Source organism: Podarcis erhardii, assembly GCF_964252035.2.
Source record: "Podarcis erhardii genome assembly, chromosome: 11".
Taxonomy (NCBI): Eukaryota; Metazoa; Chordata; class Lepidosauria; order Squamata; family Lacertidae; genus Podarcis; species Podarcis erhardii.
In genome coordinates this window covers 43334327-43359306 of record NC_138501.1, presented here as the reverse complement: position 1 = coordinate 43359306, position 24980 = coordinate 43334327, and the positions used below count along the sequence as shown (strand labels likewise).

The window sequence follows — 24980 nt, the reverse complement described above, 5'->3', positions numbered from 1 at the left end:
CAGCCATGAGCCAGTGATAATTAGGGCACGGTTTCTACCCGACTCAAAAAAGGGATCGTTGCTTCTTTGGGATGAATTCGTGTTTGATCCGACTACGTTCCTCTGGTTTTCCAACCTTGTCTGCAGAAGAGCACTAAATAGGTGTAGAGGCAAAACCAAAATCTCACAAAATCTTACCATTTAACCACGATGGGTGTAACAATTCAAAATGTCCAAGAAAATGCCACTAGGATTTAGCAAGAAAGGCCGCTTTGCAATTGAAGGTGTATGAAACCTAACAGCATATTTCAAGTTGGTTTTAGTGGCATTTGATCTAAAGTCTTTTAGAACCTCGGCATATTACACTGACTACAAGGCTTCTGAAACCTCTTAGTCTTGATTGTGAAATTCCTTAATCTTACCCTAACAAGAAATCCTTGGTATTTCACCAGGAACTAAACCCCTGTAGCAAAGGTGAGTCTACAGACCAGAGTCATTCTTTCTCTTACTCAGTGGCAGGGGAAAGCTAATTCGAAGCAGAGAAGCTGCAGGTGAGAGGGAGTGTTTAATCTTCCCCTCCACTAACTTCTCTCCACCTGTAATTCATCGAATGTTTTCCCTATAACTGGGGTTCCCATGTATGTGTCACATTGAGTGGGAGGGTGGGGACAGCAGTTAGAAGAAGGAGGGTAAAACTGTCTCCAGGCTCAGATAACTTTTTGTGCACTGTAATATTCTGTACTGGACTTGTAGCACAAGTAGCCAGAAAAACAGTTCGTCACCACTGTTTTACAGATCAACAGCTGTCCAAGTTAGTGGCGCCAGTCCTTAACAAACCCTTAAAATTATCCTCCTAAGCACAGGTTACTACATCAACCTAAAGTACTATTTCTCTCATTCATCCAGTCCCCAAATTTTTTATATTCCACCTTTCCTCCTAAAAGCTAACAGGAGGTGTGTGTAAGAGTTGTTGTTATTATTTATTAAATTTGTTAGTTGCTTTATCTTGCCCAGGGCATTTCAAAGCAGGGCATTACAACAAAACAAACAGACAAGAAAACTCCCGACCCCATACATACATTAAGACGAAAAAGAAATGCATTAAAAAAACATCCCACTCACTTCTAAAAGGCCACAGATTGTTAAAGGGCAAAGGCCCAGTTATAAAGGAAAGCTTTTGCCTGGCGCCTAAAGTTATATAATGATGGCACCAGGCTTCAGGAAAAATAGTTACCCTATTTTGTCCTCACAAATGCCTTGTGACGTAGATTTAGGCCAATGAGGACGATGGTTGCTGTGGTCCATTTGTCCTAACGGACCAGCCTACACTGTGACTCTGTTCATTAGAGATCCCTTACATGCAAAAAAACCAAAACAAAAAACCCCCAGGTTTTTTTTTTCCTGTTTACCTGATGTCTTCTCCATAGTGGATAGTTGTTTCATCCGTTAAGAGTTCACAGGAAAACCCGATGTTTTCTGCAGTTTCTGCAACAGAACAACAAAATGCCGTGTCATGATCTGTTAGCTCACCTGACTTTTCACAAGCATATGCCGGCACTGCACTTACAACAGCAATTCAAACCACAAGGAAAAAGCCCTGGAACAGAGCTATTCGCTTTGCATTTACACCCCTTGGGCAAATAAGAAGCAGCTATATAAATATACACATTACCTTTCTTGTCGCCTGTCAACACCCATATCTTAATATCTGCCTTCGCCAGTTTGGATATTGTTTCTGGAACTCCATCCTGCAACTTGTCTTCAATTGCTGTGGCACCCAAGAGCTGCAGGTTATTTAAAGAACAAGCATGTTTAGTATGGCCGTTGTCAGATCTGAAGCCTATGACTCCTCACCACCCAAGCATCCTGGGTACTGTAGCTTACCCCACTCCACTGGGCTACAATTCCCAGCATCCTTAAACTACACTTCCCAGGATTCTTTGGGTGAAGTCACATGATGGATGTGTTTTAAATGCATGGTGTGGCTATGCTAGAAATGACTAACAGAATCTATCAGGTTACATTCAAAAGCCAGAGGTTTCCCTACCCAGACATACGAGGTTGGATAGCTCAGCCAGCAGAGCATGAGACTCTAAATCTTGGGGTTTTGAGTTCAAGCCCCACATAGGGTGAAAGATTCCTGCATTGCAGGGGGTTGGACTAGATGCTCCTTGTGGCCCTTTCCAACTCTACAATACCATGATCTCCACATGGAAAAGATCATCCCAAAGCAACTTACAACAACTTTTAGTATGCCAAAGCAGCCTCTACTGCAGAGAAGTTGTTCAGGCATCAGGATGCATGTATGTGGGTGCCGAAGGAAAATAAACGTGTAGCCATCCAAGCAGTGAAGAGAGGGGCCCAGAAAAACACATGTGCACATTTAATAAAATGCTATTTGAGTTGACAGCCTCATAGGAAGTATTGCAAGGTCAAGTGTGGAAGCAGACAGCAAAAGCTCCCTTCCCCAATAGACTTACAATTAGATTTCTTTCAATTTCTTCATACACCTTGTCCAGAGCTTCGTCACGGTTCCTTGTAGCAACACTAGCAGCCATGAATTTTTTATTCCACGCCTCGTACTCCTCTTCGCTAATGTCCTTGTAGCAAAGGCACAACGTTCTAAGGGTTTCATTTGCAAAGATCTGCCGGGGGGAAGGAACGAGAATGTATCAGTTTTTAAAAGTTGGACGGACATCTGTCAAGGATGCTTTAGTTGAGAGTCCTCCATTGCAATCCAACCCTGCAATTCTATTATCTGAGAAAGCTCTCTGTGACAAAAACAGATTGACAGGTATCACTCTGCCAAGCAGGGATTGTGAATAAAACGGAAGGCATTTTGGAATAACTGAAAGAGATGCAGAGAAATCTAAGTAGAAACAAATGCAGCAAGTCCGCCAATTTTTTGGGGGGTGGTCAGCATTTGTTTATACCAGATGGTGTTAGACTACAGCTCCCATCATCCCCAACCATTGGCCATGGTTGCTAGGACTGATGGGGATTGGAGTTCAACAACATCTGGAGGGTCACACCTATAAGTGTCACCTAATCCACACTCCTGGATGATAAGGTTTCCAGCCACAATGGCTATGCTCTGCCTGCGTGGCTGGAGGCAGAAATGCTTCTGAATGCCAGATGTTGGAAACAGCAGGACAGTCCTGCTTGTGGGCTTCTCACATGCATCCGGCTGGCCGCTATGAGAACAGAACGCTGGATCAGGTGTGCCACGGGCCTGATCCAGCAGAGCTCTTCTCATGCTCTTCTACAATTGCAGACCTATTCCTTTACTAAATACGATCGAAAGTCATTACATCAGTGGCTGCAAAACTAAAGGATTAAGATTGGAATTGTGGAACTTGGACTGATTAAGAGAACTGGTGCAGGACCAAGGAATGACATCAACTCCTGATAGCCGGAACACGGGAAGCCATCCAAAAATGTTTAATTCGGAACTGATTAATTGGCTCTTTTGATTGTATTGTGATGATTTGGTATTGTGTTAATGTGGCCTGCACTGGATAGTCATAAATGAAAAATTAATTTAAAAAAATTTAATTCTATAATTGCCAACCTATTCCTGACTCCAGCAGTGTTTGAACTTTATGGAATACGAAAAGGAAAGGAAAGGAAAGAAACTGTCAGCATCGCCCTTGAGCCAGTGCCACCAACTGGACTCATCCACTCAGCCCCGACTGGGCTAGGCGAGCTGGGTAGCACTTCCAGAGACCACCTTCTGCACAGGAACAGGTCAAAGTGCTGTGGACTCACAGCTTAGAGTTGTGAGCACCGGATTCACTCCCACAATACAGTCGTCCACAGCAGAGTATAGCAGAGTCTAGCAGTGTACAAACGACTCGGAGAGCAGCTCTGTAGAATATCTTCTTTTATTCTATAACTACAACTATAATACAAAACTATATACAGAGCTAAATAGGTCTAAGCATAAATGAATGCTGCACTGAGTGTCTGCAGCTGCTCTTAGCAGCAACCTTATCTCTACACACGATCTCTAACACTCAGTCTCTCTCTCTCTCCCCAACACACTGACTGACTGACTGACGTGGTGCTGGAGCTGAATAAGTAGAAAGCAGAACACTGCTCCTCCTCTCTGGAGAATCAGCAGACTCGTCAGGAGATTCTTGGATATGGGAGGGGTGAAATCTCCTCAGAAACATGGCAAACAAAGCAAAACAGAAACATACGGAACCCAACTTACGTCCAGTGCTTCCTGTGTTGCATGCTTCGTAGGATTCCTTTGATGCAGCCGCTCATATATCACGGTATCCGCTCCTTTACAATAAAGCCTGATTGCTCCGTCTGGTTCTCTTGCTACAAAAGCAACAGATGGATTAGGAACACTGCGTTATAGGAAAAATGCACTCCCCCTTCATGTGGCCTATGCTGGACCTTTTAAGAAACATAGGGAAGTGCTTCCTAAGGAATCAGATCATACTGAGTCCCTCTGCAGGATTTCAGATGGGGGTTTCTCTTAGCCCTAACTAGAGATGCTGAGGACTGAACCTGGGACTTTCCGCATGCAAAGCAGATGCCTCACCACTAAGCTATGGCCCTTTCCCAAACTGCCTCCATGCTTAGACTAAAATGAGAGGAGGAGGACTGTATTGGGAAAACTTGTGGGAAATTGGTTTGAAGACTGGAGTCTGAAGGGCATCAGTGCTGTAAAGCTAAGATGATGGGCTGGTCTGCTGGTATGCTGGAAGTATACAAATTATTTATGTAAGGAGGTTTCATTAATTCTTTCGTTATTGCTCCTTTAAAAAAAGGGCGGAGAGCACAGTTGATGTGTTTTTCCACTTCCAGCAGAGAGACCTTCTAGCACATGGTTTTAGGATTTATGAACCTTTTTCTTTCTTTCTTTTTTGCAGCTTACTCACTGATAACGGACATCCTCTTTCTATCGCTGTTGAAGTCCAAAATGGCAAGAACTTCGTAAGTTTTCACAGTTCCCATCTCGCTTATTGTAATAGTATTCTGTGTCCGTGAAAGAAAAGCAAAACCAAAGTTTCTGGCTGCAGTTACCAATGCTCCTTCGTCAGGGGAGGCCGCCTGATAGCTGAGCTCACCTAGAGTATTAAGACAAAAAATTAGAAAACCTTCGTAGATGGGAGAATCACGTGAGATGATATACGCACGAGTCTCTTGCCCATGTGTTCTGTTCTCACACCGGCCCCTCCTTTCTTGGCATGCTGCAATAACCCTGGAAGTTCTCATTTAATCAGTTTCCCATTACATCTGAACCTGTACGCTTTGGTTAGCAGGTGCAGAATATGCCAGACCTTGAACCATTTTTGTGGGGTTGGCATAAGGCTTTTTCCTTAGTCTAGTAACCATCGTTTCCCAGTTCAGACGGAACAGCAAACTCTGGTTAATTCTAGGACTCCAGGATTAATTATTCCAAGAAAGGAGGGAGGAAGCAGGATGTGTGCAGGTGCAAGACTCATTCACATGCCAATTTATTAAGAAGAGTTTGGATTTGATATCCCGCTTTATCACTACCCGAATGAGTCTCAAAGCGGCTCACATTCTCCTTTTCCTTCCTCCCCCACAACAAACACTCTGTGAGGTGAGTGAGGCTGAGAGACTTCATAGAAGTGTGACTGGCCCAAGGTCACCCAGCAGCTGCATGTGGAAGAGCGGAGACTCGAACCCGGTTCCCCAGATTACGAGACTACGCTCTTAACCACTACACCACTCTGGCTCTCATTAAGTCGAAATACAACCTCACTAGAGTGTGGAGAGGGGCCTGTTATGATATTAGGGATGATGAAAAGCCTTGAGCACAGCTATAGGTAAAAGGGCTTCTTGGCAACATCATTAGTACGTGTATTTGCCAGCAGTTTGCAATTTCGTAGTAACACCTGACGCACAAAAGTGCAGCTATTGCTGTATAGATGTAGAATTCTAAACTAGGCTGTCTTATAAACATTCCATTTCAATGAATACTGGGTCAGCTCAGTGTATATAAAATGAGGATTCTTTGTGGATGCAGTACTTACCATCAGAGGCATCCACCATCACTGTGTGGCAAATTGCAAGCAGGAAGAAAAACTGTCGAATTTCAGGTTCCTTGCCAGACCGAATTTGTTCGATCAGATACTGATCATGAAAGGTGAGCTTCCCATCTGCATACGTATTCCAGCTGAAGTCAACTTGCTACACAAGAAGGGAACGTGAATAATGTGTTAGTGCACACAGTCTATCTTTCTGACAATGCACAACCAGTTCAAAGTATAAACAGTACGTAGGCCACATCCTGGGACAGTTGGGGCAGCTTCACCTTTGTTGAGAAAGGTCAGCAGTAGAGAAGCAGGTGTAGGTCTAACTGTACCCCATAAAACATTAAAAACAATTCAGAATAACTTTCTGACAGTAAGAGCTGTTCAGCAGTGGAATGGTCTCTTTCAGGAGGTTGTGGACTCTCCATCCTTGGAGGTTTTTAAGCAGAGGTTGGGTGGCCATCTGTCATGGATCCTTTTGCTGAGATTCCTGCATTGCAGAGGGTTGGACCAGATGACCTTTGGGTCCCTTCCAACTCTAAGATTCTATTATTCTATATTTTGGCATGTTGCCTGATTCAGCTAGATAGGCATGCCATTTACTTATCTGGTTGGTATACTACTCATCCAACCAAGTCCTTTGTGTAGTTCACAATCAACAATAGCATGCAATTCACAGCCAGACCAAATCATAAAGCCGAAAAGCCCAGGCGCCCCCACCTAATATCAGCATTTAAAAAACCCAAACAGCTGGAACCATTAAAACCAGCCTAACACGCAGCTGAGGGACAACCTGGTGCAAACTGGAAGAACCCAATGGATCGTACTTAGAAGTAGATTTGTCCTAGCCGAGTAAATATGGCATGGGCTTCTTTGGATTCCGATTTGTAACTTAACCCTCTAGGGCAGTGGTTCTCAACCTGCGGGTCCCCAGATGTTGTTGGACTACAACTCCCATCATTCCTGAGCTCTGGCTTTGCTAGCTAGGGGTGATGGGAGTTATAGTTCAACATCATCTGGGGACCCTCAGGTTGAGAAAGGCTGCTCTAGGGTGTAAAACACTTCTTTCTTGGGTATTAATTATCAAAATGTGTAACCAGCCTCACTGACCCTCCAACTACCTCCCAGGTGTTTCACAAACTCCTCCTTCCTTTGATGCTTCTTGCATCTATGTCACAGGCTGGCCACCTGAGGTTAATAATAACACCGGGCAACAATTTTTTACTTTTTGAATGTTGTCTAGATTTCTACAACTAATTTACGGTATTTTTGCACTGCTGAATCAGGAAATGACATCCGTTTCTCTCCATCAGGTCAGGTTTTTGTGCTATGTTGATTTGAAAAAAAAATCAGATCTTGTGACAAAATCTATTACATTTTTGTGGCATTCTCAGCTGATTTTTGTCAACGCATATCATCCTAAATATGTTTTTAAGAGAAAAAAAATGTTTTTCCAACAACATATATTGATTACCTGATAGAAACATCGATTACTGTAAACTGAATGGTGGGCATTGATAAAGGTAAGTACACATAAATTGCATGTTGCTTCACCGTTTTTCAAACTTCAGGGCTTGAACTTCCATTTCTTGGAACTCCTGGAATGCTCAGCGGCAGGGAGGTCTCTCTTCAGAGTCCAACAGTAGTCAGCCATCATGACTGCATTCCCAGCAACCCTGATACCTGGTTTCCATCTCTTTCATGTCCTGATGGAATCTCTCCCCCTGCTCGTCACTCATTGAACCCAGGTTCTCAGGAAACCGGTCCATATGTGAAAATAGGTAGTGCATCTTGACGCTCATGTTGCAGCCCAGGTTTCTGAAAGCAGTCAGCATGTTGTTGACAAGTTCTGCGTAGTTTCTGGCCTTATTGTTGCCAAGTTCTTCACTACCAGAACAAATGCCTTCCACGCTTCCAGTTCCACTTCGTTCACTGAGTTTCCGAGCTCTGGATCTCTGATGAGCTGACCGATCTGAGGACCGTCAAAGATGCCAGCTTTCAACTTCTCCATGGTCAATCCTGGAAAAGCCTGGCACAAGTAAGTGAAGCAGTCACCATCCTTGTCCAGAGCCTTGATGAACTGCTTAATTAAGCCGAGTTTGATGTGCAGTGGTGGGAAGAGTATTCTGTCTCTGTCCACCAGAGGGTCGTTGATGACGTTCCTTTCTCTGCAAGGCACCAATTCCTCCCGCACAGGCCAGTCCTTCTTTGTGTAATGCTGAGCACCAATTTATGGAAGATTTCGAGGTTTTATGACTTCAAACTGATCCCTTTTCGACATAATCACCCAGAACTATCGGACCTGAATACTTCTTGTCATTTCCAATCAAAACAATTATTTGACATGGCATTTTACCCCCACCAACTTCTTCTAAAATGCTCCACACAAGCGTACATGTGAACAAAAATGTAAAAAAACGGCATGTGGCCATAGCTCAAAAACTTGACCTGATTGAACAAAACCAATGTGATTTTTGGGTTCAGCACATCAGATTCATCCTAAATCAGCTGAAAAAATGCAGACAACAAATTTGTTGTTGACCAGTGTAATAATAATAATAATAATAATAATAATAATAATAATAATAATAATAATAATAATTTCTTTTTCCCCAGCCACTCTGGGCGGCTTCCAACAAGAGATTAAAAATACATTAAAACATTAGTCATTAAAAACTTCCCTAAACAGGGCTGCCTTCAGATGTCTTCTAAAAGTCAGATAGTTGTTTATTTCTTTGACATCTGATGGGAGGGCGTTCCACAGGGTGGGCGCCACTACTGAGAAGGCCCTCTGCCTGGTTCCCTGCAACCTCACTTCTCGCAGTGAGGGAACCACCAGAAGGCCCTCGGAGCTGGACCTCAGTGTCCAGGTTGAACGATGCAGGTGGAGCCTCAGAGAAAGTTATCTTTGGAGTTGACCAAGGGTCATATCTCTGCCTCTTTTTAGGGATGTATTGCTTGCTACTGAAAGTCACCTACCTCAGGATGATGCAGTTCTTGGCCTGTTTTATCCCTGCACGTTCCTGCAAGGAAAATAGATAAATATAAATTTGATACAACCAAAACTTGTTTTCAGGAGTCTGCCAATGCCTTTAAAGAAGCATACAAGCAGCAAACGAAGAGAACAGGTGGTTCTCTGTTCCCAGGATCTGCTTTTCCACAGTTATGGCATGTGAATGTTTGATTAGCCAGAGTGCTCAATGGTATTGGTCGGCTCAGCCTCTATTCATTTGTTTAATCATCTCTTAAAGCCATCTAAAAGCTGGTGGCCATCACCATGGTTTGCATCCACTAAATGCTACTCAGAGCAGATGCACTGAAATTAAAGCACCTCACAAGGAGCCAATCTTTTCGTGTGACAGCTCCTATGGGACTCTGTGCCCATTGACATCTTCCATGCCTGTAGACAGCTTTTCTGCTTTGGCAAACACATCCAGGCATGTAAGGGTGATGTGCATTTTAACATTTAAAAGTTTACACCGTAAACTAAAATTCAATGGCTATTTTATTTATTCTTTTTTTTTTTAATAAACTTGTTTTTAACATTGGCTCTTACTGAAAATGTTAGCATTTATTCTGCGTTGTTGGCAAACCACTTAGAGGTTTTGTTCACGGTTAAGCAATAAACAAATTGTTAAATAAATACACTTAAGTTAGTAATGCCCACTAATTTCAATGTGTTTGCCTCCAAGCATGGCAAACATTGGATACGGAACCATATTCTGCAGTGGTGAATTCTATAATTTTTGATAGTAAGTGAAGGAGCACTTCCTCCTGCTAATATTTCCGTGGCATCCAACCAATTTCTTTGGGAAACTCCAGTGACGCTTAGACTTACCATAGGACTGTCCATTTATGCAACACTTTTTGAACGCCATTATGTTCTGCGTCAGTGTGCCCGTCTTATCTGAGAAGATGTAGTGGATCTGTCCAAGCTGTTCATTCAATGTGGTTGTCCTGGCTCTTGCTGCTGTATCCTTCTCTGGGTAATACATTTGCAAGTCCCAGTTGATGAAGTAGCTTTGGCCCAAACGGATCACTTCAACACTGAGGGTGCAAGATGTAACAGTGATGATTATCCTTGCTTCGAGATCTTCAATGTACAAAAGCAGGACATTTAACAAAACTATGGAGTTCTGCAAACCATGCAAGGTTCTTAACTGTTAAGTCTAGGGAGGCTGTTCAGACCAGCTTCTTGTATGCTCACTAACTGATAGCATTGACTTATTTGAAAAAGGTATTTGTAAAAAGGGGCAGGATTGTCAGGGGGGCGGAATATCTGAATCATGTTTACACTTACAAGAAAAACAAACAGATATTGTTGCAACCTTGCACTGCTTCCAAACTGTCATACCTTTTATGGGTATGATTCTGTAGTATACCCACAATTTTAGGTTACAGAATTGAAGTGGATTTAGTGCTCTTCTGCTCATGGATTTAAAAAAACCACTTCGCCAAAAATAATTTATTTATTTTTGTATTAGGAAAAGTGATGGAGAAATGCATTAGGAATTGTGGGATAATGGTGACATCGGGCAATATTATACAGTGGCACCTTGGTTCTCAAACGCCTTGATACTCAAACAACTTGGAACCCAAACCTGGTAAACACAGAAGTAAGTGTTCGGGTTGCGAATTTTTTTTGGAAGCCAAACGTACTCCATTTTGAGTGTTACGCTTCTGTTTTGAATAGCACACTTCCATTTCGAGTGTGATGCTGAGGTATGTCTTTTTGCTATTTATTTTGTGTTTTTGTTTTTGTGGCTCTTTTGTTTTTCTAACTGTGTGGAACCCAGTTCAGCTACTGATTGATTGATTGTGTGACTGCAGTACATTGTTTATTGCTTTCATTTTATGGAACAATGGTCTCGTTAGAGGGTAAAATTCATGTTAAATTCCTGTTTTAGGGGTTGTTTTTAAAAGTCTGGAACAGATTACCGTATTTTTCGTCCCATAGGATGCTCCGTCCCATAGGACGCACCTAGTTTTTTGGGGGGGAAACAAAGGAAAAATTTGTTTCGGCCACCCCGAGCTTGTGGGGCCACCCCAAGCTTGTGGGGCCACCCCAAGCTTGTGGGGCTGGCCGATGTCTGTCCGGTGCGCGGGGCGCTCTGCTTCAGGGTGCCCCGCGTGCCGGGTGGCAGGCTGCTATCTGCAGCGTGGGGAGCCCTGTGGGGAACTCCCGCAGGGCTCCCCACGCTGCGAATGTGTTCCCGAAGCGCCGGGCACTCTGCTTTCAGGGTGCCCGACGCTCCGGGAAGCAGGCTGCTATCCGCAGCCTAGACATCCCTGTGGGACCTCCCGCAGGGCTGCCTAGGCTGCGGATGTCTTCCTGAAGCCTGGAGAGCGAGAGCGGTCGGTTCGCACGACCCCTCTCGCTCTCCAAGCTTCAGCGAAAGCCTGTATTCGCCCCATAGGATGCACCCAGATTTCCCCTTCATTTCTGGAGGGGAAAAAGTGCGTCCTATAGGGCGAAAAATACGGTAATCCATTTTGCAATACTTTCTATGGGAAAGTGCACCTTGGTTTTGGAACGGACTTCTGGAACGGATTAAGTTTGAGAACCAAGGTACCACTGTATAATCTCTATGCAAACTAATTTGAACAAAATCTCAGCAATGACATAATATAATCTCCACACACAGGTTGAATAAACAAATCAGGGTTAATGGTCAATAAATGGCCATTTGGAAGAACCCATAGTCTGTGGGAGAAACTAGTTATGTAGGAAATTTATTGGACAGACTGAGATTTCATTAACCTATAACAATTCCAATGCTTGCATGCAGAACTGCAGTAAAGTTACATATATTTGTTACCTCACGTAGAGGGAAATTGGAACCATAGTGTTAAGGACAATGATGTAACCCCAAAAGTTAAAGAAGCCTCTGGTAGCAGGGGTCTCATCCTTCCCGTCATAGAGGTACCAAGAAGAATTGCCAATCTGCTGTTCCCAGTAAGTGTGCCCAATAGCCAGGCCAGCTGACGCTAAGATGAGCAAAACGAAAATCTGGAGAAAAAAACATTAAGACGACAAAGCTTTTTAAAAGGTTAGCTGAAGCTCATGCATTTTTTTTCTTTTCCTGCTTTCCAGACTAACTACCATGAAGAAGAATTAGCCATCAACTCGCTGATACTTGAGAAGAATAGAAACAGGAGTCATTGACAGATGAAGCAGAATTGTTTTATTTTCTGTTACGTATAGGCTACCAAGGTTGCTGCTCTCAAAGTGGCTCTCGACTTGTTTTTTTCTTTTAAAAAGCCTCAAAAACTATTCAGCAATTATTTTATTACATTTACACCCCACCCTTCCTCCCAAAAGAATACAAGGCGGCAAACCCATGTGTGATAGAACAGTACCCTTGAGGACTCAGCTACATTGGTCAAAAAACAATGTTATAAACATGCAGCACCAGATGGCGCCAGAGAGCAAAAAAAAAATTCTATGTGATTTCCACATAGCATTCCCCCCCCTTTGTTATAACTTAATTTCTAACTTATTTAAAGCATTTTTCCTATTTGTAGATCCACTCTGAAAGTAAAGCAAAGCAATTAAAAAAAAAACCTGAAGCATTTTTTTTTTAAAAAAACCAGCCATTAAAGTATTAAAACAAGTTTAAAAACGGTTGTACCCAAATCTTGTGTCTGGATAGGTCCACTGAAACAAGAAAAGGTTTCAGCAAGCATCTAGAACATTAGGAAAGCAACTTCCTAATGTCAATAGGCAGGGGGTTCCAGAGGACACTAAATGAGCGATCTTGTGCAAATGAGGAACCAAGGCTGTGTGGCAATTGTAAAAGTAAAGGTAAAGGTAAAGGTAAAGGGACCCCTGACCATTAGGTCCAGTCGTGACCGACTCTGAGGTTGTGGCACTCATCTCGCTTTATTGGCCGAGGGAGCCGGCGTACGGCTTCCAAGTCATGTGGCCAGCATGACTAAGCCGCTTCTGGCGAACCAGAGCAGTGCATGGAAACGCCATTTACCTTCCCGCCGGAGCGGTACCTATTGATCTACTTGCACTTTGACGTGCTTTCGAACTGCTAGGTTGGCAGGAGCAGGGACCGAGCAACGGGAGCTCACCCCGTCGCGGGGATTCGAACCACTGACCTCCTGATCGGCAAGTCCTAGGCTCTGTGGTTTAACCCACAGCGCCACCCGCATCCCAATGCCAGTGCTTTTTTTTCTGGGGGGCACAGGGCTACACATACCCCTAAACATTTTGTGAATCTAAGTTTGGCCTCATTGAGGGGCAGTATTTCTATTTGAGTAGGAAAATGAGAGTACCCCTAAACATTTATTTATTTTTAGGAAAAAAATCACTGCATAATGCTAAACCAGCCACCCCATAACTTGCTTCTGCCTTCCTTGAGAGGAGGGGGGCAGGTATAAAGCGAAGCACGCAGCTCAGGCACTGATTAATTTCTCTAATTGTGATTTATGGCCAGTGTTACATGTGAATGCAGCCAAGCTAAGAAGCATCAGAGCACCTGATAAATCAATATCAACAGCCCAGACTATGACACCTATAAAAGCGGACAAAACAGCAAAAAATAGTACATCGGGAGACCAGAAGCAGAAAAGTACTGACATAAATGCCAATTATAAGCAGCGTGGAATGAAACAAAAAAAAGTCTTTAAGACTCCTTTAGGAACCATCAGTGTAGGGATCATATGCCTCAAACTGCTTAGGTCTTTAAAGATACCGTATTTTTCGCTCTATAAGACGTACCCGACCATAAGACGCACCTAGTTTTAGGGGAGGAGAAAAAGAAAAAAAAAATTCTCTCCCTCTCTGTGCAGTGCCTCTCCAGCGAAGCAAAGTCAGAACAGCAAGAGGGATCGCTGAGAACCGATTCCTCTCGCTCTCCTGGCTTCAGCGAAAGCAACGGAAAGCGAAAGCACAGCAATAGGGGCGCTCCCGCTGCACTCTGGAGGCTTTGCGTGGCTATCCCTGAAGCCAGGAGAGCGAGAGAGATCGGTGCGCACTAGATGTTGCTAGTTTATAATCTGCATTGTCTTTTACCATTGGCTATTCTGAATGGGGCTTGATGAGAACTGCAGTCCAACAACATCTGGAGGGCACAAGGTTGGCGAATGCAGCTCCATACCAACCCATAGCTGTCAACTTACAGATTTGAAAATAAAGGATCAGCAGCCAAAATAAGGTATTTTCCGACTTCTGAACCCTTCCGAGCCAAAGGCAGAAAACCCAGCCAGCAGCCAAACGAAGCCTCAAGCGATGGTTCCCACAGTGCAGCAACCCGGCAAAGGGGATGCAGCAAGGAAAACCACCGTCACCTCTCTGCTGGGAAGCGCTGAGCAAAGGTGAGTCCCCAGGCAACGCGGCCAATTTGATCGGCACAAGGCATGCAAGCTCCACCCCCCAGTCGTTCTTAGACTCCTTATTGGGTGAGCAACGCAGCCAAGCAACACAGTTGAAGCCTCCCTCCTCCCTGGCCAGCAGGGAGGGAGGGAGGGAGAGGAGCTGCTTCCTTTGAAACCCGGGAAATTTAAGGGACATCATCAATAAGGGAGAGCAGCGGGACACAGCGCTGGGATAAGGGACTTTCCCACCAAATAAGGGACAGTTGACAGCTATGCACCAACCGGAGCTTCCAAACCATCTTTAAAAGCTGCCCACGCTGCAGAACTATAGTTTGGATATAGCCAGCAGCAAGTATCTGTGGCAAAACCTGTTTCTCCAGGTAAGGTGTTTTTTTAAAAATGCCGGCCGTGACCCTAACAAAGAACATAAGGTGAAATGCTTAAGAGTTGCCTAATGGGAATGCCAAACCTGCAGATCTCTGCATGACACTTCTATGTGTTTGCAAGTCCTGGCCTCTCTCTACCTGCCTCACTCACAGAAAACCATCCACCCACACAAACTTCAGTAAGGAAGCAAGCAGGAAGCCTTTGCAGAGCCTGTGCCAGGTACACAAATGACTCTGTCAATAAGCAAAAGAAATATTTAATTTGCACAGAACTGCAAGCTAGCGATCAGTAAAGAGCTACAGCTCCCATAACCTCTAAAAGCAAAAAGTAAACACAAAACTTCTTACCGTATAAACCATGTAATTCATAAGGGAGTCAATTTTAGTCCTTTTAAACCGTGTTTTCCCACTGTTTTTCATTATTTTTGTGTCTGCTCCTAAAATCATATTCAAAACTGCAGTGTAAATGTCACTGAATTTTAAACAAATATGAATACTTTAAACCTGCTTTCTTAACGGCTAAAGACAACTATGAACATGAATAATTTTAAATAATATAAGTACACTTGATTATCTCTCATAGATTTAGGTGAGGGAGTAGGATCCATTGAACACAATGAGTCTTACTTCTAAGTAGAAATGTATATACTTGTGTTGTTAATATAGTGGCAACTCTAACAAATGATTTATTTTTTAAAGCTGCTATTTCTGTTGCTGAAAACAGTAAGCTGAATATCCCAGGCACAATACACTGTCATAGGAATATTCCTCTCGTGCAAAAGTGTGTATTGTGTGACTTATATAGAGGTGTGGGGAGAATTTTAAGACATTTTGGGGTGTCTCTTTGCATGAATATGCAAGTAATTTCCTTTTCTTAGTTGTTTTTTTTAAAAAGACCTTACTGATGCTTCCATTAGTTTGGCTTCTCACAAGAACCTATGGTCATTCCAGTCTAAAGCAGAATGCCCCATGGGAAAGATGCAAGCTTCAATAAGCCTTTTGTATTTTATTTTTTAAAAAAACAATCACTACCTTATGTTAAGGTAAAAAGATCTCCCTTCCCCAAATAATTTCATCCCTGTCTGAATCAATCTGTGGATGGGGCATTATATACCCTACAAGTGTCCCAGAAAAACCGGGACATCCCATTTCCCCCCCATAAGATCTCAGCAGCCATTTTGGGTGCCGTGATCTCACATGACTTCTTGCCAAGATCTCCCCCCCCCCAAGAAAACCCCACTTTTTTGGAGCAGCGATCTCACGCAGCACCCCAAAACACATTTTTGGGGCTCCATGATCCCTCACAGGTCACATGACTCGTGTGGGAGCGTGTCTCAGTTTGGGGACTCAACATATTGGAGGGTATGGCATTAGGTGAAGGAGAGGGTTTGGGGCTCAGCCTCCAACAACTCCAGGCTGGGCTAAGAAAGACTCCTACATTCAGCCCTGCCAATCAATGTCAACAATTACACCCCAACCGCATGAAATAATAATAAAAAAAGAAAAAAGCTGGGGTTATTGCATTGGTCCAGCTCTAATTTAAACAGGCAGCAGCATTCCATTTCCAAAACAGATACCTGCAAATATGACAAGCCCATGACAAATGTCAGTGTTCCGGATTTTGCAGCCACGCAACAAGATTTTATCAGCATCCAAAGCATAGCTTTTTCCTTTCCACTTCAAAGTCCCTGTGAATTTATCGAGTCGGTTGTTGGGCTCTTCGCATTCTATCAAACCTGGTGTGGTAGTTCAAAAAAAGAATGAGGAGAGGAAAAAAAACACACCACGTCACAAGAATGTATTAAAACATTTTCACGGTAAGCCATTCTCTTTAAATATTAAGCAATGAATTCTGCAAAAGTACAATATTTAAAAGGAGATGTTTGAAGGAACAACACCCCTAAGTTTCCTACTGCGTCAACTGTGGCAGAAATGCACTGCGGTTTTTACATATAGTTATGTACCACTTGTAGAGTTGGTCTCTGTGGCAGAAATGTTTCAGGGGATGAGGTTAAGACGGCATTTGGAAGCGAAGTAAAAAACATACAGGCACAAACGAGGAAGCAGATCAATCATCAAGAAAAAAGGAAACTCACTGATTGCAGTTCCCTTTTAGCCTACGATGGATAAGTCTGCAATACATTTATTGTAAGACAATTTAAGGAGACCTCTCAGTAACTATTGAGGAGATTTGGATGAGCATGTTATATAGCAAAAAAATATCTGACTGGAATGTGATCAGATGCTAGAAGTGGTTCTACACAGCAGATAAATGGAAACTATGGAGTAATCACAAGCAATGGCAAATATGGGGATCTGTGGCCCTCCAGATGTTGCAGGACTACAATTCACATCATCCTTGACCATTGCTGGTTGGGAATGATGGGAGTTGGAGTCCCTAATCATTGGAGAGCTTCATCGTGACCGACATGTCAATAAGAGGGAATTATTTGAAATGCTCAACAAGCATTAAGGTGCCTAACAGAAAAGCTTTCTTACTCAGGGGACCCCCCCCCTCTCATACCTGCAATTTTCAGATCTCAAAACACTGGGGTCATTTAAGCGAATCCTTTTCTGCCCCCCCCCTCAAAAAATACCCCCAACCCCAAATGACTACCCTTGTGTGAAAACTACTACAGATATAGCTCTGAAATTTGTCAGGATTCATGCCTTCAGAAGGGGCAATCTTGCCTGAAAATTTCACCCAATTATTTCCAATAATAATAATAAAAAAACACAGGTAGTTCCTGTTTAGGAGGAAAAACAACACATTTTGGGAGTGTCCAGAACAAAATCCTCTGCCCCTATTTGCCTGGAATTTAGCAGGCTGCATGCAGTGAGAAGAGAACTACGTCTGCAGATGTCATCCACTTCTGTCAAAAATGGGGGAATGTTATTGCAATTGTTTAGTTTCCCAACCATGAATGGGGTGGAAATTAGCCAGACACAAGCCAAATTGGGCAGCCTATGACAGTGATGGCCAAACTTGACCCTCCAGCTGTTTTGGGACTATAACTCCCATCATCCCTAGCTAACAGAACCAGTGGTCAGGGGTGATGGGAACTGTAGTCCCAAAACAGCTGGAGGGCCAAGTTTGGCCATCACTGGCCTATGAGCCAACTCAGACTGAGATCAGCTGTTTTCCAAAGTGCTGAATTGGGTGCGAAACCAACTTGTACCGTCTTGTGCACATCCTGTTGCTTATTTATAGGTCACCTTTCAGGGCGACCTGCTTCAAAGTGGCTCACCACATATTAAAACACAAAACAGTCCAAGCCATAAAAACCATAGTATAAACACAAAATGTCTAAAAATATAACAGCAACAGCAATTGAAAACAGTGTCAGCGGAATAAAAACAGACCCAAACTTTTTTCAAAAGCTGACTAGATGTTTTTCCCCGTCCCCCTTAAGGCTTTTGTGTTCTTTTGAAAACCGGTAGAAAAGGTGCAAACATATATCCTTGGGAAGAGACTTCTAAAGTGATGGCCCACTGCAGTCAGGCCCCATGAAGACATGACTCTGCCATCAGCTTAACACTGTTCATCTACCTAGCCTAGTGCTGCTGACTGTGACTAAAGGGAGATGATGATGATGATGATGATGATGATGATGATGATGATGATGATTAATACCCTGCCCATCTGGCTGGGTTTCCCCAGCCACTCTGGGCGGCTTTCAATCAAATATTAAAATACAGTAGTCTGTTAAACATTAAAAGCTTCCCTAAAGAGGGCTGCCTTCAGATGTCTTCTAAAAGTCTGGTAGTTGTTCTTCTCTTTGACATCTGGTGGGAGGGCGTTCCACAAGGCGGGTGCCACTACTGAGAAGGCATTTGGGGCAGCAAGTGGCAAAGCCTTTGCTGAAACAGTCATCTCCCAGGAAAGGCGCACAGCACAGATGAACAAGGAGGAAGAGATGACACAACCTTGCTTCCCCCACCGTTCACAGGAGAGCAATCAGGAAAGAGTGTTGTGCAAACCAGGCTTTTGTTTTTGAAAGAGACTGGCTTTCCCCTCTTTTTGTAACTTCAGTGGCATTAGGTACTTGCAGCTGTAGCTCATTAGTAAAGCACGGCTTTTGCGTGCACAGTTCTCAGTTGAAATCACTAGCTGGGAAAGTCTCCGTTTGCAAACCTGCAGACCTGCTGCTGGACCATCCTGCATTAGTTGGTCCAGTGTCTTGACATGGCATAAGACAGCATATTCATATGTAATTAAGAAGAAATGCACGTTTGTACAAACCATCAAATGCTGCCAAGGCGCCCTCTTGGTGAAGGTATCTGTCAGTCACCTCCAGAGACATCTTGAACTTCAAGTTGGTTTCACTGAAGCACAGGAGGGAAATGCAAAGTTGTAAAGTTGCAAATTCTATAGGGACAATGGGCCATTAGAAATTTTAAAGGAACCATTAAGGTTCCATTAAAAGGAACCTTAGCTTAGCTTTCTGTTCTACTGTTCTGCGGGTTTCTAACAAAACAGCAGCTGAACAACACACAAAGCAAACAAAACCCCTGGGGCTCCAAAGAGAGCAACAAGGGTATGAGCAACAAGATGTGCTTTGCCACACGGTGTTCTTTGCTACTGAAGTTTAAGAGTACACAGTGGTGCATGTCCATTTGGGTCAATCAGATGATGGTGCTATAAAATGTTAATCCCAACAACAAGTTAGGAACAGGTTTTCCTAACACATTTGTTGCACATAGGTTTTATTAAGCACTGCTTGGGGAAGCTACCTGGAGCCTGCTTAGACATGCAAGCAGGCCTTTTCTTCATTTCTTTGATCACAACGGGAGAATATGCATTGCACCATGATTACAGAAGCAGAAGATCGGGGGGGGGGGATGGTTGTATGAAGCCAGGACCACAGAAATGGCTGCACCTGTCTCTGTGCAAGCCCCTTATCATTCAGGCTAATTTCTCTCTCTATAGTCAAGTATTCCTGCAAATGCTGAAGGTCAGTTGGCCATCTGCATTGCAGGGGATTGGACTAGGTGGTCTCTTCCAACTCTGTAATTCTATGATTCAAAACAACAGAGCCAATTAATAGTTTTTGTCCTTCAGTAGAAGAAGTTATCAGTAGCAGCCCTGGCCATGGTGAGCCATCCCCTACAAAAAGGACAATTTATACAATGGCTCGGTGGATAAGACTATATTTGGTTAGGTCTGAGTGTCATGTCACTCAACTAGATCCAAAATCGACAACCTCCCAGGATGTAATGGTAAAGAATAGCCCCACCTCTGCTCTTGCTATTCACCCAGAAATCAATATTTATATTGGTTCTTGAACAGCTTGGCTCCCAAAGAAATTGGCTCCCGAACGCCGCAAACCTAGAAGTAAGTGTTCCAGTTTGCAAACGTTTTTTGGAAGTCGAACATCCAACGTGGATTCTGCTTGAGTGCAGGAAAGTCATGCAGCCAATTGGAAGCCACGCCAGGTTGTTGAATGGTTTTGGGAGTCAAACAGACTCCCGGAATGGATTAAGTTCAAGAACCAAAGTACCACTGTACAACCTAATTATGTTTAAGAGCAGTATTTCCTTATCCTATGCACGTTGGGTCAAAATGTGCTTTTCTGAATCCACGCAACCTTAAAATGGACAGAGCAAGTTTTAAAACATAGCACCAAAAAACACACATCTTGACTGGGAATTTAGCATGGCTAAGGCTAAGACTACAAAGAAGAGTAACTTTTTAATATTATGGGGAGGTAAACGTTAGGAGAAAGAACCCTTACCCATCTAGTTCAGCTGTCTCTACATAGCAAAGGCTATTAGGTTCTGAAGTGGACAGCAGCAGGATATCAGCCTGATTAAATAAAGAATAAAGCAAATTAAATGCATGTGAATGATACTGCCGTCACACAGCAAAAAAAATAAATCTCTCTCTCTCTCTCTCTCTCTCACACACACACACACACAGCATTTCACTTACAGGAATAAAGGCATTTTTCCTAAGACGGATGATATCACCAACTTTGATGTCCTTCCATTTTGTATTTTCAAACCTTAAGTAGAGAGAAATAATATATATATATTTAAAAAGTGAAGTGGATAACATTTAGGAAAAAGGCTGAATGCTCTCAAAGAATATATGCCATTTCTACTAGGTAATATTAACTAATAATATTTCAACCCTCTCAGTTTCTGGCTGTGCAGAAAATTATTAAAAACAGCCATGCTAATTTTCCACAGAAAACCTTTTTGAAACATGTATGATTAGTGCAGAGTGATGGCTGTTCGGACAATTTTTAAGGTGACACCTATAGAACCATACCTGCCGTCCTTGATTACATCACACGTGCGGTTGTTAATTTCATTGTCCATCCGATGCCGAGCCTAAAAAAAAGGAAGAAGTGAAAGAGATTAAAAGAACCTATATCGTTGTTGCTGTTGTCTTAATGCACAGCTGGGCAACCTGTATGAGGCCCTCAGACTCCTTCAGCACAGCTCCTTAAGCCCAGAAGAATGAATGGAGTTGGAATGAAGGAGTGTGTGTTTAAAACCCCAATACCTTACAGAACATCATCTTCTAAGTGAGCATTCCCATGTCCCAGCACCGGAGGCCTTCTCTATTTTCCCCCACCCCCTAGAAACTATTCAGGGGATGGCAACAAGGGAATGGGCTTGTGTCATCCCCCCTCGTCTACAGAATTCTCTCCCCCAAGGAGCCTCGCCTGGCACCAACACTGACATCTTTAGCCAAAGAAGTTTATCTTCTCCCCGGAAACTGAGTGGTGGTTGTTTTTGCTTTGCTATCTGTGGTGGATAGGGAATGGGTTGTTCGTATGGTTTGATTTCCTCCTGCTTTGCTTTCAATTAATGTGCATGTTACTATTATTTGTAAGATTTTATTTTTTTAGATGTTTGTGTAAAGTGGCTACTAAACTTAGGAAACAGTAATAGTAATAACCATCCGTTCTATTTTGAATGAACAAAATTAACCTTTGTACATTCCTTGATAGGTCAGAAGGCGAAGAATAGGAAGTCCCAATTGCAGTGAATAATCTTGCTAGGAACAAAAGTTTCGTGGATTCATTCTTTGGGGTGGCATAAAACACAATTCTCTCTTCTATTTATTTCTTGCAGGTCACCAAACTGACCTGTTGTTACAATTATAATTTGTCATTCACCCTTTTTGTTCTTTGGTCCAGGAAGGTTTCTTGTGACAATTATTTTAACTACCCCAATATAATGCCGGGGGGGGGGAGGGGAGAGAGAAACACCCTGAAATGTAAAAAGAGGAAGAATACATAAATAAATAAAACAATGCTTACAATATCATCCACTAGGTCTTTTATCGCAGTGATGCCGAGAACCAAGAGTAAAGGTATCAGAGTTGTATACCATGAGAGGGTGGTTATCTGAGGAATGCACTGCAAGGAAAAAAAACAGAGGAATATTTATTTATTTATTTATTTATTTATTTTATCCTTATTTCTATTTTTAATTCCTGTATAGCTGTGGCCTGTTGGCCTGTTGGCTTTGCTAATAAAGTTTTGATTGATTGATTGATTGATTGATTGATTATTTTTTATTTAAAAAAAAACTACTACCCTGCATTTGCATACAAGGTGTTTTACACATCTGTAAATGCCATATCTCAGCAGTAGACCACATGGCTTTGCATATACAAATTTTCACACAGTAAATATCTTTGAGCTGTTAACTCTCCATGCCTGGCACCATGGGGAGTCCTGTCCCACCCCCCCAACCTCTACTAAGGTACATTTTGAAAAGCAGCAATGGTCAGAAGAAGAGCTGCACCAGCAAGTAAACAGGCAGGTGTGATGGGAGAGCAGAGCATGCTGTTAACCCAGACAAGCTTGCATCTACACGTTAAGCTCAAAACCAGTTGCAGCATCACAGCTGATCCTCCAGGAATGAATGGAATTGCAGTTACGCAGGGAGGAGGACTTTGAAAGGTCTAAGCTGGAGAGCCATTGTTCTCTCAAGTCAGGTGGAGTGATTCTCTGAGCCCTAACACCTACGTGCTCCATCGTTCATGCACTAAAATAATAAATTTAAAAATCAATCAACTCAGATATCCTCTTTGACCATTTCCTACTGATAATGGTACCTGACTTTCCCAACCCTTCAGTTTTAATAGGCTCAGCTGCAGAAGGAAAGGCAGATTTAGGGGAGAACAACCAGTTCACACTGGGTATGGAGTCTTGGGGGCACTGCTGGGGGCACCGTAATTACAATTCAGAATGAAAAGCGATAGGTGGAGGGGTGCTGAATTTTGACATCACGCAGGGTGCTGCTGAAATCTGAGACCCCGAGATCTGCCACCTATGAAGAGTTGTACTTCATCGCACACCTGCTTTAAATGGGGCACAAAGGGGTGGGGGTGGGGGACCCAGTCTCCACAATGAATGATACAGTCATGTTTTACCTGTAAAATAAGTAGAACCAAGAAATAGAAGTTGGCGACCCTTTTAAACTGCTCAAATAAATTCAGCGGCAAGAAGGTAATGGGATTATACTTGTAGGTTTTGATTGCATTCCCCTGTGGAAGAAGACAAAGAAGCAAATTACAGAAAAGGCATTAAATATACAGTGGTGCCCCGCAAGACGAATGCCTCGCAAGACGGAAAACTCGCTAGACGAAAGAGTTTTCCGTTTTGGAGGTGCTTCGCAAAACGAATTTCCTATGGGCTTGCTTCGCAAGACGAAAATGTCTTGCGAGTTCCTGCGGGGTTTTTTTCCTCCCCCCCCCCTTTTTCTAAGCCGCTAAGCCGCTTATCCACTTATCCGCTAAGCCGCTAAAAGCCGCTAAACCGCTAATAGCGCTAATCCGCTAAGCCGTCAATGGGCTTGCTTCGCAAAATGAAGAAACCGCTAGACGAAGAGACTCGCGGAACGGATTCTTTTCGTCTTGCGAGGCACCACTGTACTAACAACATAGCATTTAATGCGAAACGTTATCATTTAGTGAAATCATTCTTCAGTTAGGCAAGTGCATTATAGTTTTCCAGCGGATATGGGGGTGTTCATGTTCTGTGAAAAGGTGTAACCCGTGGGTAGGCAAACTAAGGCCCGGGGGCCGGATCCAGCCCAATCACCTTCTAAATCTGACCCACGGATGGTCCGGGAATCAGCGTGGGAATCAGCATGTTTTTACATAAGTAGAATGTGTCCTTTTATTTAAAATGCATCTCTGGGTTATTTGTGGGACATAGGAATTGGTTCATTTTTATTTTTATTTTCAAAATATAGTCCGGCCCCCCACAAGGTCTGAGGGACAGTGGACCAGCCCCCTGCTGAAAAAGTTTGCTGACCCCTGGTGTAACCCATTTCATGCTAAAATGAGGCATTTTAAAAAAAAAAACCTGCAGGAACTTTTTCCTCCAGGTCAGGTGTTGAACTGGAATGAATGAAGGATAAGAAACATGTGGTTCTCTAGATACTATTAAACTCCAACTCCCATCAGTTCTATCTAGGGTCAATGCTCAGGGATGATGGGAATTGTACTCCAGTAATGAAAACCAACGAACCACGACTAGTTGATCCCTGGACTAGGTGAAGGTCCCCTTCAACACCATGATTTTAAATCCACTTACTGCATATTTACTTTTCTTAAGGCACAGATAAGTCGTTTTCATAAATTGGGGCTGTTCATAGAAGGCACGATCGTTTGCTTTAACTTGCCAGCCGCATTCTGAAAAACAAGAAAATCCAAACCATAAAGTGTGATCATCATGATCTTAATAATCAAGTGACTGAAAGCAGGAAATTTATTAACTCCCACTGGCATATGAAGGCTAGAATGGTTAGGACCCCCACCCCGCTCCCCAGTTAGCAATCTAAGCATACCCAAGATCAAAAAGAAACTACAAATGCAAGAAAGATGAGCAGTGGAACAAATGTTCTGCTTTTAAACATTTACTCCTTGTTCAAAGAATTAACAGAACAAAGGAACCCTAAGGAATTCCAAACAACTTCCCTTGATTTGCATAATTACAAAACTACCTACAAGTTGCTTACTTTTGCTTCCGCTAAGGCAAAAGTGGGAAAACAAGTTAGCCGTGGGAGAGAGAAATAAGCTTTACTACCGGAAATACGATGCAATTTGTGGTGATGTCAACCATTTGTCTTTTAGAAAATTAGCAAAGAACAGACTGGAAATCTCACTTAAAGGTTATCCTTATGACTCATCTACTGGTGGATCTAGTGGAGAGAAAAGTTAATTTACTGCCACAACTATTTTTTTTCATCTCAGACCTACTTTTCACATCAGCATGTAAAGCAGGCTTCCTCAACCTCGGCCCTC

At 43.0% G+C, this 24980-nt stretch overlaps 1 protein-coding gene across 1 annotated transcript in view; it reads right to left on the bottom strand.

Annotated features, from left to right (window-relative positions):
* Positions 1-24980, bottom strand: part of ATP8B1 (ATPase phospholipid transporting 8B1) — a 65382-nt gene that overhangs the window by 5914 nt on the left and 34488 nt on the right. The window contains exons 3-21 of the mRNA XM_081881392.1: positions 24271-24368; positions 23103-23216; positions 21982-22080; positions 20982-21043; positions 20640-20712; positions 20443-20513; positions 18951-19033; positions 16285-16443; positions 15056-15144; positions 11816-12006; positions 9835-10043; positions 8976-9019; positions 5997-6153; positions 4875-5063; positions 4196-4308; positions 2460-2624; positions 1652-1763; positions 1389-1464; positions 1-133 (exon numbers count right to left, since the gene is read on the bottom strand). Of these exons, the coding sequence (XP_081737518.1) occupies positions 1-133; positions 1389-1464; positions 1652-1763; positions 2460-2624; positions 4196-4308; positions 4875-5063; positions 5997-6153; positions 8976-9019; positions 9835-10043; positions 11816-12006; positions 15056-15144; positions 16285-16443; positions 18951-19033; positions 20443-20513; positions 20640-20712; positions 20982-21043; positions 21982-22080; positions 23103-23216; positions 24271-24368 (2237 nt within the window). The remainder of the gene's footprint in view (positions 134-1388; positions 1465-1651; positions 1764-2459; positions 2625-4195; positions 4309-4874; positions 5064-5996; positions 6154-8975; positions 9020-9834; positions 10044-11815; positions 12007-15055; positions 15145-16284; positions 16444-18950; positions 19034-20442; positions 20514-20639; positions 20713-20981; positions 21044-21981; positions 22081-23102; positions 23217-24270; positions 24369-24980) is intronic.